Source organism: Myotis yumanensis, unplaced genomic scaffold (genome assembly GCF_028538775.1).
Source record: "Myotis yumanensis isolate MYYU_CA2020_CCGP unplaced genomic scaffold, mMyoYum1.0.hap1 SCAF_3, whole genome shotgun sequence".
NCBI classification, from domain to species: domain Eukaryota; kingdom Metazoa; phylum Chordata; class Mammalia; order Chiroptera; family Vespertilionidae; genus Myotis; species Myotis yumanensis.
The window spans coordinates 210,698,883-210,713,224 of NW_027223754.1; the positions used below are offsets into that span (position 1 = coordinate 210,698,883).

At 52.0% G+C, this 14,342-nt stretch overlaps 2 protein-coding genes across 4 annotated transcripts in view; both read left to right on the top strand.

Moving 5' to 3' along the window:
• The first annotated feature begins 170 nt into the window (after window positions 1-170).
• CCDC134 (coiled-coil domain containing 134) lies at window positions 171-14,138 on the top strand. Of its 3 annotated transcripts, none has more exons than XR_011470874.1 (8): window positions 171-470; window positions 2,086-2,204; window positions 3,247-3,368; window positions 3,572-3,656; window positions 5,301-5,482; window positions 5,769-5,840; window positions 9,648-9,832; window positions 10,998-14,138. XR_011470874.1 is itself a non-coding variant. In XM_070411220.1 (7 exons), the coding sequence occupies exons 2-7, from the start codon at window positions 2,102-2,104 to the stop codon at window positions 9,771-9,773; spliced, it is 690 nt and encodes a 229-aa protein (XP_070267321.1). In that variant the 5' UTR covers window positions 171-383; window positions 2,086-2,101; the 3' UTR covers window positions 9,774-14,138. The 3 variants fall into 3 exon arrangements, 1 of the variants encoding a protein (XP_070267321.1); XR_011470875.1 differs by lacking the exon at window positions 10,998-14,138 and adding an exon at window positions 9,194-9,302 and having other exon boundaries at window positions 9,648-9,726; XM_070411220.1 differs by having other exon boundaries at window positions 171-383; window positions 9,648-14,138.
• Window positions 9,766-14,342, top strand: part of SREBF2 (sterol regulatory element binding transcription factor 2) — a 57,600-nt gene continuing 53,023 nt past the window's right edge. Inside the window, exon 1 of the mRNA XM_070411219.1 lies at window positions 9,766-9,832. The gene's annotated coding sequence lies outside the window, so the exon portion shown is untranslated. The remainder of the gene's footprint in view (window positions 9,833-14,342) is intronic.

Below are 14,342 nucleotides of genomic sequence, written 5' to 3' on the forward strand. Positions count from 1 at the left end.
TTACCGAGCACCACGCGCCGGAGCCCGACCCAAGGTGGAAGGAACGATTCTCCTGCGGACCTCACGCGTGACCAGTCCCAGGGCCCGGCGGGGCGGAGCCGGAAGTGAGGTCACCGGCGCGACAGGCGCGGCCCGCGCTCATTGGCCAGCAGCGGCGCGGTGGACGGGACGGCGCTCGGCTGTCCCAGCGTTGCGGCTCCCTGGTACGGTGGAGATCTGCGCCTTTGCTGGTCTCAGGACGCACCTGCGAGCCGCACGCCGAGGGCCTGCCAGGCTGCCCCTTTTGCACCCCCGGCCTGGTGGGTGGAAGTGGGAACTCCGGGCGGGCAGGCTCCGGATGGGGGCGTGGAGACCGAGGGTCGAACCGGCTGCAAGAGTGGGAGGTAGGATACGCCTCTCCTCTTTGGAAAGACTCCTCTCCTCCCGGACCCCCAAAGACTGGGGGCAGAAGTCGGGGTCCGCGAGTCCAGGTACCTGGCCCAGGGACGCCTCTTGCAGAATGCGTTCGGGTAGCTCGCGGAGCTGAGAAGAGCTCTAGGGCGGTGAGCGGGAGTGACAGTAGAGAAGGCAGAACCCTCCCCACGCAGTCTGGCTTTCTTTCCCCATCTTCCCCTGCTTCAGTCATTACCTGTTGTCTCATATGCCCCTGGCCCCAAGTTCTGCTCTAGTTTGTATCCGGTTCCCTTGAGTCTGGAGCGTGACATTGGAAGTTAGTGAGTCCTGGGTGAACTTGCACTGCTGTTCATTCTCTATGTTTCAGTTATATCCTCTGTGTGGGTGGGGCTGGTTCTCTGGTGACCTGTCAGTAACTGACCATCTCTCCCTTGGCGTGGTCTGCTCTGAAATAGACTGCTCATTTAGACTCGGTTTAGCCTGGGAATAGCTGAGTGACTGGGCAGTTACCTCACTTTTCTGGTTTCCACACTAGTAAAATTGGGCCCCTGTCATCTGAGTTTGAGGCCGTCTTTGGCCACTGAAATATTGCACCCCACCAACTCCCTCTCATTCTTCTGTGCTTGTTTTACAAGTTTATTGGTTATCTCTTACTCCTACTAGGAAAATACCTTGAGTGCAGAGTTTTATCTTACTACTGTATTCCCAGCTCTAAAACAGGGCCTAGAACAGTGATGGCAAACCTTTTGAGCTTGGCGTGTCAGCATTTTGAAAAACCCTAACTTAACTGTGGTGCTGTGTCACATATAGAAATTTTTTGATATTTTTAACCATAGTAAAACAAAGATTTATATTTTTGATATTTATTTTATATATTTAAATGCCATTTAACAAAGAAAAATCAACCAAAAAAATGAGTTCGCGTGTCACCTCTGACACGCGTGTCATAGGTTCGCCATCTCTGGCCTAGAACATGGGAGGTGATCAACAAATAACTGCGGAATGTTGCCTGAATAGGAATAGGTGTTGGCTTATGTGCCTATGGTATCACAGTGAGTGAGTGGCATCCCTTTTACCCAAGACCGTCCTGCCTCCCTTCCTGCCCTGTGTCCCTTCCTTTCTGATGACAGAAGTCAGGGAAGGAGGGAAACACCAGAAGTTTCACATCCCCTCTGACTGCTTGGACCCCCTTGACCAGTTACTCTCCTGGGAGGCCAGGATGAAGAAGCGGGGGAGAGGGTGAAAAGGAATGACACTGACCAGCCCACCTTCCCCAGGTGCCTCACCCAGTCCTCCCCCACTGGAGCAGGGTGGTGACCTCCTTATTTTTATTTTATATAGTGAGGAAGCTGAGGCTCAGAGAGGCTGAGCAGTTTGCCTGAAGTTCCACAGCTGGGAAGAGCCAGGGCTCTAGCTCAGAGCTCCAGACACTGAGCCCTGTGCTCTAAGTATCCCTCCATTGCTGACATTTATCTTGCTGTCTCCTTGCTTCCTCCTGCCTTCTATCCCACAGTCTTTATTGTGTCTGCTGGTCACAGGCCCTGGGCTAGGCACTGGGGCTCCAGGGCTTCCCAATGTTGGGTTCTTGGTATTTGGAAGCTACCTCATGTCAGGGGAAGTTCAGTTCACCTCATTCTATTTATATGACACCATGCTCAGGTCTCACCTCCTTTCTCTGGATTACTCTCCTAGCTCCAGGGTGGTGGATATGGACCTTTTGCAGTTCCTAGTCTTCCTGTTTGTCCTGCTAGTGTCTGGGACAGGAGTCACAGACACTCAGAGGACCTCTGTGGACCCGAGCCTGGAGATCTGTATCCTTTGGGGTTGAAGGTGAAGTTAATGTGCTATGCCTGGGGGACTTTCTAGGGATGGATGAGGCCCAACTGATGGGAATAGGAGAGAAGAGGTAAGATACTCTCATCAAACCTTGATCGAGTCCACTGCCTTCTGAGCCTTAGTTTCCCTATTATGTTAAACAGGAAAGGCAATTTACATCTCTCAGAGCCACAAGGACTCTGAGAATAGTACATACGTGCCTAGTACCTTGTGGGTGAGACCCTGGGCAGGGACTCAGGCCCTGGCATTCTGGGCCATCTACTCTGGGTTCAGGACTTGGGGACACAAAGATGAGTCAGTCCTTGGCTTTGAGGCCTTCATAGGCCTCACATTCTACTTTGTGATCACTGCTGTGATGAGAACATGAGAGAAACACTGTGCTGGCTTTTGAGCAAGGTCTTGAAAGAACAAAAGCTCGTAGGCGCCCTAGCCATGTGACTCAGTTGGAGTCACCTGTATACCAAAAGTGTGCAGGTTCGATTCCCAGTCAGGGCACATACCTAGGTTGTGGGTTCGATCCCTGGATGTTTATAGGAGGTAGCCGATTGATGTTTCACTCACACATTGATGTTCTCTGTCTCTGTCTCTCCCTTCCTCTCTGAAATCGATAAAAACATATACTTAGGTAAGGATTAAAAAAATAAAAAAAACTCATAGAGAAGGGTTGGGGGCATCCCAGGCAGAGTGTACAGTGTGAGCAGAGGAGCGCAGGTTCCGGGGACAGTGACTAGTTGCGGGAGATGGTGGGAAGACCATGGGGAAGGAGTACAGGAGCTAGGTCCTGAAGGGTTGTGTTCAGGCTCTTGGGGGTAGAATCCTCTGTACACTGGACAAATGATACATTGCAGGATGCAAACGCTTCTCAGTTTGTTACTTCTCTGGTAGGGAGGGCCTCAGACCTGGGCATCTGTGGCCTTTGCAGATATTTGCTGGTCAGGAATGGGCCTTCTGGGTTGGGGCCACTGGATTATCCAGGCAGAAGTATCAGTGCCAGCTCCTTAACTTAACGCTGCCCAGACAAGAAGATGTTTGAGGTGAAGCGACGGGAGCAGCTGTTGGCATTGAAAAACCTGGTACAGCTGAATGATGTCCACCAGCAGTACAAGATCCTTGATGTCATGCTCAAGGGGCTCTTTAAGGTGCATGCAGGCGCGGGGCAGCTCATGGCAGCCTAGTCTTTGATCTGGGCACTGAGGGATGAGTAGGAGTTCCTTAACGGGATGGTGTTCAATTAGAGGGAACCTCGGGCACCAAAGATTTGAAGTTGGGTTTAAGTAAACTGGGGTGTGGCTGGGCTGTGAAGGCCTCTGCAAAGCCACTCAGCCAGGGGGGGTTCCCTCAGGTGCTGGAGGACTCCCGGACAGTGCTCCTTGCTGCGGACGTGCTCCCAGATGGGCCCTTCCCCCAGGATGAGAAACTGAAGGATGGTATGGTCTTCCTGACCTCTCCCCCTCCCCCTCCTCCCCACCACCTTGATCTTCTCTGGTTGTTTCTTCCCTCCTGTTTTTGTCACAATTTTTTCTCTCTGGAAACACCCTCTTGTGGCACCTTCCAAGTGTCCACCTTTGGTGGATAAGCACTTAGCATATGGTTTTCCAAGAATTTCTGGGCTTCAGAGCCAATTTCTGCGTCCCTGATACAAATGTATTCCTTTGTGCTGTCCTGTGCTTGGAGCACGGGAACCAGGGAGGAAGCTCTGCCCACTACCACTCCGGGGATCCTTGCCTTCTCCACCCCTGACCCTTCTGATAGAGAAGGCAAGGGCTGTTCACATTTACAGGAGAAAAAACAGGCCTAGTGAAGTGACTGGACAGTGGGGGCAGCTGCCCACACTCCTTACTACTGTTCTAAAAGCCTCACCCCCCTTAAATCATTTTTGAGACTAGGTGGGACAAACATAGATAAATAAGGTAAGAGACTATTCTGGGTCCCTTCATTCCCTCTTCCAAGAATTTCTCTCCGGTGGTAATTTTCTCATGAACTGATGGCGTTTTAACAATAAAACCTCTTAGATTACACTGAGAGAGGATGGAAGTGGCCTTTACATATTGAATAGTGGGCACTTTTACAAATAGCATCTCTCGTCTCCACTGTAACTAAGGAAGTTATATGTATAACTTGGCTCTCAACCTGTACGTCAAGCTTACTCCTGAGTGCAAGATGGTTCAAAGCCCAGGGGCTCAGAACCAGCTGGGCATATCTTTGGAGGAGTCTGCCTGGGCCTCATCTGCGGGCACTGGAACAGGAGCTGCCGCCAGGGCTGGGTCTACACTTATTCTTCATGCTGGCCTGGGTCGGGGGACCTGCCACCATGGTGGACACTAAATTCAGTCTAGACTGATCTATTGACGAGAGGAAGGATATTAGTGGGGAAATTGATGAAATTCAAATAAGGTCTATGGATGTATTGTATCGATGTTAACTTCTGGTGTAGATAGTTGTACAGTGGTTATGTAAGATGATAACAATGGAGGAAACCAAGTGAAGGGATTTGTGGTGTATTGTGTAAGTCTAAAATTATTTCAAAATAAGTACTTTATTTAAAATTAAATAAAATTGGAAGAATATATTTTTTAAAAACAAAGCCTATCATGTTCCCTGGCCATGCTAACAGACCTGACCCCTCACAGACACTCTGGTTGTGCTAACACCAGGCTCTTGACTTTTGGATACTAAGTTGAGGAGCATAAGCCCCAGCAAAGCCTCATGTGATGCATATGCCTCCTGTGCAGAATGACACCCATGTCTCTGGTCCCCACAGCAAATGAGTCTTCTAAGCCATGTGATACGGGGGAAAGAGCAGGGCCTCTGCAGTCAGACAGAGCCGGGTTTACAGCCCAGATTTGCCACTCACTTTCTCCCGACTAAAATGGGAACGGCCACCACATCTCCCTCTAACAGTGGTTTGAGGATTCAGTGATTTGGTGGACACAAAGCCCTCAGCACAATTGTCCGTTCTCTGCTTATGGGGCTTGGTGGGCTTGCCTCCATTGTCTGGGGAGTGTCTGGGCTGGCCAGGAGGGCAGTAGAAGGGCATCTGCCCTGGGCTCTCATCAGGTCCCTCTCACCAGCTTTCTCCCAAGTGTTGGAGAACACGGCCTTCTTCGGCGACGTGGTGCTGCGCTTCCCGAGGATCGTGCACCACTACTTTGACCACAACTCCAACTGGAATCTCCTCATCCGCTGGGGCATCAGCTTCTGCAACCAGTCGGGCGTCTTTGACCAGGGGCCCCACTCGCCCATCCTCAGCCTGGTAAGGACTGGGGCGGGGACAGCCCGGAGCCCTGTCTCCCAGTGTCCTGTGAGCCTCGCAGCTGCCTGCAGCTGGGCCTGAATGTCAGCTCTTGGCTGCGTTTTCTGTGATAAGCCTCAAGGCACCTTGAGGTGCTGTCTCAAGGGGTTCTATGCTGACCTGGGTCCCTATGGGTCATCATCTGGCCCACAGTCTTGGGCCCTGGGTTCCAATGTGGAGGGAGTGGCTCAAGGGTGAGCGAGAGGCAGGAGAAGGCAGAGGATGACTAACTTTTCCTCGTCTGCAGATGGCCCAGGAGCTGGGGATCAGCGAGAAAGACTCTGACTTCCAGAACCCATTTAAAGTAGACCACACAGAGGTGAGCTCTGGGGGCTTGTGGCCATGTCTGTTCTGCTTCTGCTGCCACGGGAAGCCAGGTCCTGCAGGGGTTGGGGTGCCTGCGTTGGAGTGTGAGGGCTTTGGACTTGGAGCCAGACATACCCAGGTCTGGGTCCAGGAATCATCACTCACTCACTGGTGCCTTTGGGCAAGCTATTGCCCTTGTCTTAGCCTCAGGCCACCTGTCTATTCATGGTGCACCCCAGCTATGGGGGGCAGTCAGAGGCTGTGAACACACCCTTCCCAGTGAACAGTAGGCACCCACATCAGGTGGATGTGAGGGAAGCCAGGGGGTGTCAAGTCATGCTCTTCTCTCTTCTAATCACCCAGCCAAGCTTCTATCCTACATTCCTGTACATGTGGCCATTCTAGGGGGCTTAGGTGGACTCTCAGGGCTGAGGCTGTTGGTAGGATGACAGATGGGGACACATATAGTAGAGGAGAGGAGGAGATCAGAAGGATAGGAAAGAAGGGCTGGAGGACTGGACTCCTCAAATCACAGGCTGGCCCCTGCTCTAAGGAGGGGAGGGGAGGGAAGTCAGGATCGGTGAGGGCTCTCAGTTTTATACCCTGCTTGCAGGCTAACAAGCTAGCCTGCCACTGTTGCACGGATACCTACAGGTCAGAGGCATCGGAGTTTACAGCAAAAGCGGTGTCTAGACTGTTGGACTGGTCATGTTGGTTCCCCTTGTTCCCTGAGTCCCACAGGAGTGACACAGAGGGGCTCAGGTGGATGCCACACAGACAGTGGGTTTGCATCATAGCTGAAGAATACTACGCTTGGGAAATTTACCGATTTATAGTGAACAGAAGTAAACCCGATCTTCGTTTTGGGGGAGACATCACCTCACCCTTCAAGGTTCGCTGCAGGCACAATCCTGAGAAATGGCCCAGGTACAGAGTGGTCGGGGCTTTGTGTTCTTGGTGTATCCAGCAAGAACACGCAGGGACGCTCAGGCCACGTAGATTGCCTTCTCCACAGGCCATCCCTCATCCCTATATGTCTTGGCTTAACTCAGATTCCACGAATGTACTATTCAGTCTATTAATCTGACTGATAGGGGCTAGAACCATATTTGTTCAATTTGTCTCAGACCGCATTTAATTAAGGCTGCCATCAACAGGACTAAGCCGCAGGATGAGGCCAGCCTGCAGTATTGGTCTCAGCCATGTGCTTCAGGATCCTGGACTCAGCCGGCTGTGATCAGTTTTGGGGAGACCAGTAGGTTTTATTTTAGACAATTGGATGTGGTCTAAGGCCAATCAGTTATTCATTACCACCCACACAAGAGTTTAGACTGACCTGCTGATCTTTGATGTTATTGCCAGTAATTTCAAGGGCAGTAGATGGACCCCACAGCTACCCTCATCCCTAGTGGAGAGATACTCCGTGGCCCACTGTCTCCCATGTTACACTGGATTTGGGTCACCATTACATTCTTTGGCCGAATCCTAAGTGTCACTATGGAGTTGCAGCCTCAGTTGCCCTACATGATAGAAGCCCAGGCCACTCGGGCATCAGGAGAAGAAGATGGATTTGTACCTGTCAGATTGAAACAAGGTTGTACTGGCATGAGTGTCTGCACAGGGTTACTTCGGGAGCTGCCTTTGATGGCATCAGGCACACAGAATAGTTCAGTCATCACGTGGTTGAGAATGACACATCCAGCAGCTGGTCAGATTGTCATTTGCATCTGCCACTTGGCTTGGGCAGACCCTAGGATTGTTTTGCCAAGTGGCAGTGCTGGACATAAGGCACAAAGAGGATTGATTATTCCCCGTGTCTCTTGGGATCTAAGGCACTTTCTCCCTAGACGCTGGGATTATTGCTTCAAGATGGGCGTGTCATATCCCAGGACCTATAATGTCACTTTGTCACTGATCATCCCTTACTTTCACCTAGATCTTTGTCCAGAAGGGTCAGATGTGAATGGGACAAGGGCATTTTTACAAAATTTTCAGAGGCATATCATATCCCCTATCTTGTTCCACATGGGCCACTGTGGGGGCAGTTGGCAAGGACGTACTCAACCAATTGGTCATTATCCTAATGATCTTGGGTGTACTATTTCAACCTGGGACTCCGGGTAGCCAAACCAGAAATACAGGGTGGGTTTTGTGCCATCAATGGCGGCAGGTGTGTGGCTTCAGCTAGTACGATAATGCATTCAAGTGGAAATGACTCCCATCTGGGTAGACTGGATCCGCAGTTTGGTTCTGGTCAGTCTCATCAGAGAAAGGGCCTTCCTCTGGGTATCTAAGCGAGTGACCCAGACTGTCCAGTTTTCAGCCACAATTTGTTTCCACAGTTCATGGCCCCAAAGATGGATGGCCATCTCATCCACTAGTCTGTAGTCTTCTGAGCGGTAGCCCAGAAGACTATGACATGCTTGGTCATTAGGAGTATCATCTAGCAAAGGTGGTGGTGGCGGCTTTTAATTCAGATCATTGTCTGACTGGCCTTTGTGGCAACTAGTCTTTCATTGTTGTCACTGGAGCTGATGGTTGCTGTCACCCATAGACAGCTGTGTCAGGGGTCCCCCAAACCTCCCCCAGGTTAATGATTCAGTAGGGCTCAGTGTATGGCCATGCTCACAGCCATGATCTATTAGAAAGACTGGCATGTCTGCTTGTTGATGGGAACGACCCGTTAGGGAGGAGGGACTAATGGTGCGGGGGTAGGAGAGTTGCTCCATTGCCAGGCAACGCTTGAGTTTAGTGTCAGGAATTTAAAGTAGGCTTTAGCCAGGCCTCGTGGGAAAGGGATCCAGGAAAGGATGGGCAGTGTTTCCCTTTTGCCCCAACTAGGTTTGGGTCCCTGGTGAGGCCGAGCCATTGAGGATGAAGGGCCAGGATCCCTTGACCGGCCATCCCCAGCCAGAGCCAGAAAGTATGGGAGAGGCCTGCTAGCTCATCTCCCCCAAGAGGACCAGAAAATTAACTTGTAAGGACAGGAGGTAGAGTGTGGTCAGGCAGCACTGTTCATGAGGACAGCGACACTAGAAGGGGACTGGGTTTTGAGGAGATGCAGCCATGCCAAGTTGGGGGCACATTTGGGACATCCCAGTGGAGGTGCCAGGCAGGCACTTAGATACGGAGGTGCACATTTGAGGGGTAACTGGCCACATAGACATAACCAAAGCCATGGGCTTGGAGAGAGCAGAGGGAGAAGAGTGCCCCCAATCAAAGTCCTCCTCTTCCTCCTCCTCCTCCTCCCATCCCTGTTCACCCTGTGTTCCCGTTTCCTCACCGGCACCACCATCCACCATCCACCATCTATGAAGCCATGAGCCTGGGCACTATTGTCTTCTCTTTCTTCCACCCCCTTTCCAGGGTCTGTCAGTTTGACCTCTGATCCACCTGCTTCCTGTGCACTCCCTTGCCGAGACAGGATGCCTGCTGTCTCTTATTCTCGCTGGCTGCTCTCCCCTCCTCCTCAGGGGTATGGCAGCCAGGGCGTGGGGGGTGGTCTGCGGGTGTCGGGCACGTGGCCCCTCACTCTGGGAGGATTCTGTTTATTGTTTCTCTGATGCCCGTGCTTGTTCACACCGTGGTACTTGTCCCTGTGCCCGGAATGTCCTCCTCCCCTCACCCTCTTTGCTGTCAGCCTCTTGCTTATCTTTCAACCCACTTAGCCTTGTCCCCAAGCCCATTTAACCATCTCCATGTCGTTGGCTCCCTGAGGGCAGGGCCTGCATCTAAGCAACCCTCCTGTCCCCCGCAGTGCCCTGGCTCGGAGTACACTGCTGCCAGTGGACTGAGTCAGACCACTCTGCTCTTCCCCCAGTTCATTTCTAGCACCGACCCTTTCCAGAAGGCCCTGAGAGAAGAGGAGAAACGTCGGAAAAAAGAGGAGAAGCGGAAAGAGATCCGAAAAGGCCCGCGGATTTCGCGATCCCAGTCCGAGTTATAGTCCCGTTGCAGCCCATGGTTCAAGGGGCCAGGAGGAAGAGGAGGAGGCAGCTGGCCAAGGTGAAGCGGTGCCGTCTGGTTGGTGGTGAGAGTCGGCACCTGTGAGAGGGAGGCCATGTTTGCTTGGCCCCCGGGAGCTGGCTTTGAGCCCAGCTGCAGGGACTGGGCCGCGGAGGCTTGGGTTTCCTCCCGGGGCCTCCCTGGAGGGAGCCTTGAGGGGACCCTGTGCTGCAAACACAACTCTGTGGAGATGCTGGGGGAGGCAGGAGGGGTGCAGGACTGGACCCTCCCAGTGGGTTAGTACTGATGCTCGGCTGGCTGCTGCTCTCCATGGGGAGGTCGCAGAACCGGGGTCTGAGCCACGTGTGGAGGTGCCACGCCTGCTGCTGGCTGCACTGTGTCACTGAGCCACACGGCACAAGGTCCAGCCCCCTGCGAGACACAATAAAAGTCGGCAAACCCTCTGGGCAAATCACAGCTGGTTTTGGCCCTAGGAAGCTGTGAGGCCTTTTCCAGGCAGGTGGCGAGGGGCCTGGGTTGGGGAACCAGAGGCCCTGAGCCGTATAGAGAGCACCTTAGCGGATGTTCCGCTTCATCAGGGAGCCCCAGGCTCTGGCAGGGCAGCAAAGTAGGGGCTTGGCTTAGGCCTCCTAATCCATTCTCTGCACTGTCCTTGACGAAGAGTCAGTGTTGGAAAGGGACTGGAAGTGTCCTGGGTGGGTGTTTATCCAAGGTGACCTTGGAGTAACATGATCTCTATTCTCAGCTAACGGGGGACAGTCATAGAACAAGTATAGGAAAGAGTCAGCTGTCCTTTCTGGCAATGCTGGGAGACCCTCAGCCTGTGGGCTGCAGCTCCGCAGAAGACTGCATTGTAATGGCAGGGCTGCCCCAAGCTGGATCAGTCAGGCAGTGAGCTCTCTGGTTCAGGAGGGATGCGAGCAGAGACCCGTGGTCACCAGGCAGGGAAGCTGCAGGGGCCTGAGTGAGCAGCTGCCCTTCAGTTGTGCTCTGCCCAGGCAGAGTAGGGAGGACCTCTGGTGGGATTTCTAGCGCTGTCTCTTCGACCTTGCAAACACAAGGTCTGCTTCTTAAAAGGAGAGAGACATAACCACCCCAGAACCTACCACCACCACCACCAACAGAGCCCAAGGGAGATCTGAGTCTTGTCTCAGCCCATCAGGCTTGCTGAGTGACCCTGGTCCACCCCTTCTCTGTTCTGTAGCTTCACTGGCAAAGTGAATATGATAACATCTGAACTGCTTCTCCAAGGCTGGGACCTGGCTTCTCAATGACAGGTGTCCTTCTCTGATGGTTCTTCATTCGCCCCATAGATTTGCTGAGCACCCACTGTAAGCCCAGCCAAAGAGAGGGGTCCAATCTTACCTATCTTCACCTCTGCCCCATTTGGTACCTTCATCCTCCTGGGCTCTTCCTTCTACACCTTCAGCCTCTCTCCATCTTGGTTGATCTCTTCCTCTCCATCTTCAAATGGTTCCAAGTTTTCCCATCTGACACCTTCAGAGAAACAAACAGAACTGCCCTGCTTTCCCCCCTCCTTCCCTTTGCTGCGCTGTGGATTGTGTGGTCACTTGTTCCTGGAACTCCACCTTGAGTCATACTGTAGGCAGACCCTGTCCACTCCCCTGCTGGAGCTGCAGAGGCCCTAGGGTACTCGTTTGTCCAGCCTCCTTGTAGCTAGCATTCAGTTAGTGACTGATGTGCCACTAACCAGATGCACCGTGTGCGTGTGGTGGTGGAAACAGTGGCCCACAGGGTCAGGGGGATTCCTAGTGGCCAGACCAGCTCCCAGGGTGCCTGCTGGTGGCAACAGTGATACAGTGATGTCTTCATTGGTGCGTTCAGCATGGTCTTGGACGTCGTTCCTGTCTGTTGAGCTTCCAGACACGATCTGTGACACCCGTGGAAAATCTGGGTGCTCCCAGTATCCCCTAAGACAGGGCTCCTCAGCAGTGGCACTGTTCACATTTGGGACCAGATAATTCTTTGTTGTGCAGAGGTCTGTGTATGTGAGATATTTAGCAGCATTCTTGGCCTCTATTTACTAGATGTCTGTAGTCATCTCCCAGTTATGACAACCAAAAATGTCCCCGGACATTGCTGGACGTCCCCTGGGGGCAAAACCTCCCTGGCCACATCCCTTCCTCCTCCTTATCTCAGCCCCACATCTTCCTGTGCTGTCCCATCACTGCCCGGAAATGCTGTTGATAGTTCCTGAGGACCCTCCCAGGCCTCGGGGCCACTGTGTTGTCCTTGTTTTCTGCTCTTGGTCTGAGTCTTCTCTGTCTCTTCCCGACTCCTCTTTCCTCACCTGCGCCCTGAATAAAGAGTTTACTGGCTTAGTCTCTCCTTCGTTCTTCTTGACAGCTGCATCCTCTAAGACAGGGATAGGGAACCTTTTTTCTGCCAAGGGATATTTATAACATCATTCTCCAGCCATATAAAATTATCAACTTAAAAATTAGCCTGCTGCCCTAGCCGGGTTTACTCAGTGGTTAGAGCACCGGCCCTCAGACTGAAGGATCCTGGGCACATACCTCAGTTTCTCACTCGATCCCTGGCCCCGCTTGGGATGCCTGGGAGGCAACCAGTCAATGTGCCTCTCACATCGTTGTTTCTCTGTCGCTCCCCCTCCCTTCACTCCCTCTAAAAATCAATGGAGAAAATATCCTCGGGTGAGGATTAACAACAACAAAAAATTAGCCAGGTATATTTGGTCAAACATTTAATTAACTCACCCCCAGTGCCTTGGCAGGGCCAGACCAAATGATTACTAGTAGACCCGCAAGCTGGATGTTCCCCACTCCTGCTCTAAGACCACAAAGCTGATGGCACTTGCTCTGTTGTCACCTGATAAGACTCAATCCTTATGTTTCAACTTACCCAAAACCAAATGTTATTTTCCATCCTGAAGCCTACCTCTGTGTTAAACCATGGGATACGTGCTTTTGCTTAGTCCTGGAGGAAACGATAATGAACTGAATCCTGAAAGATGGGGGGAGGAGGGAGAAGGAGACAGACACTGACAGAGGCCTACAAGGGGAGGCATCAGAAGCAGTAAATGATAAAACATGCCAAGTTCTCTTCTATGACCCGTCTGTGGTGGGTGTCTGGACATAATGATCATCTGGTCCAATCCCTCCCTTTTCACATGAAGAACCCAGGTCCTGAGGAGGGACTTGTCTGAGGCTGCTCTACCCCTGGGAGCCAGCCTCGGTTCTCCCCGCCAAGGCAGGGTGCCCGCGGGAAGAGCTGTTAGGTTAGGTGAGAAGCCGGGGTCGGAGGGAGAATGTCAGCGTTCTTTGCTAAGGCTGGGTCCAGTGCCACCACCTTTCTTCTACAGTTTTTACTGAGCCTTCATTTGTGCTCCCTCAGGCTACTTTGCTAGGAACCAGGGCCTCTGGGCAGGTTGTGTCCACCTACTTAACCTGATGCTTCTACAGCAAGCATGTCAAACTCATGGCTCACCGGCCGCAAGTCTGACATGCTGTTCTACAGCCTCCTGTGGGGGTTTCTGAGGGAATGAGAGGGCACTGGACCAAATTGAGTCATAGGGTAGGCCAGCAGATGGTTTCCCTCCCCCTCACTCCCCCCCCCCGCCCCCCCGTAGGGGGAGCCCTGTGAGAGCCACTGAGAGGTGCAGTTGAAGGTCACATTGTCCAGCTCAGTGCCTGGTCCAGAGCTGGGCAGCAGGGTTTGGTTTCCTGTTTCAGAGGGAGACCGGAGACCAGTATAATCAATACCAACTCTAGTCTGTAAACAATGAGAACATTCCTGTCTTTTTCCCCCCCAAAATAAGACTATTTATGTTATACAATTCATTATAAAAAAGTATACTGAAATATCAAGAAGAAAGTAAAATTTACCCTAAACCCACCATTCCCATAACCATGACTGACAGTCAGCTGTTGGGCCTTGCATCCATTTGCCCTTCATGTGAGCGCGTAGATCCCTGTTCTTTTCAATTACAGTAGCTACTTTGTGTGGGCACCTACTACATGCCAGGCCTATGCCACGTGCTGGCTGGTAGCAGCTTCTGCTGCCTCGGGGTCCTTGTCCATGTTGTCTGTTGCTCCAGCTACACGAACACCATATGCAGGTCTCTCCTCATTGTGTTAGGTTTTGTCTTAAATGTGGGAGGCTTTCCTGACATCCCAGGTCAGATCCCTTGTTAGTTTCATCACACCCTGTTACTTTTCTTTGATCGCTTGTGCTATTTATTGTCTGGGTTGTTTTTTTTGTTGTTGTTTAACAGTTGTTCACTAGACTGGCAGCTCTCAGAAGACAGGAACTATTTCTGTTTGCCTGCCACAGAGGTGTTCAATAAATATTATCAAAGACTGCAGATGATCCTGTTTAACCCTCACAACTATGAGGGGACACGATTCCCATTTTAGAGATGGCAAAACTAAGGCTTGGAACAGTTACACTGCCCAAGGGCACACTGCATAAGTGGGCCCATAGGTCTGCCTCCACACGACCTGTGTGCTCATAAGTCTTGAGCAACAGCTGCCTCTCGCTTATAGGGAATATACTTTTCCCTTTAACA

What these genes read in the sequence shown, in the direction of transcription:
- CCDC134 (XM_070411220.1), top strand. Translation starts at nt 2,102, where the DNA reads ATGGACCTTTTGCAGTTCCTAGTCTTCCTGTTTGTCCTGCTAGTGTCT. An exon ending in GGATGAGAAACTGAAGGATG is followed by an intron (nt 3,657 to 5,300) that starts GTATGGTCTTCC and finishes CCCTCTCACCAG; the next exon opens with CTTTCTCCCAAGTGTTGGAG. An exon ending in TTAAAGTAGACCACACAGAG is followed by an intron (nt 5,841 to 9,647) that starts GTGAGCTCTGGG and finishes CTCTTCCCCCAG; the next exon opens with TTCATTTCTAGCACCGACCC.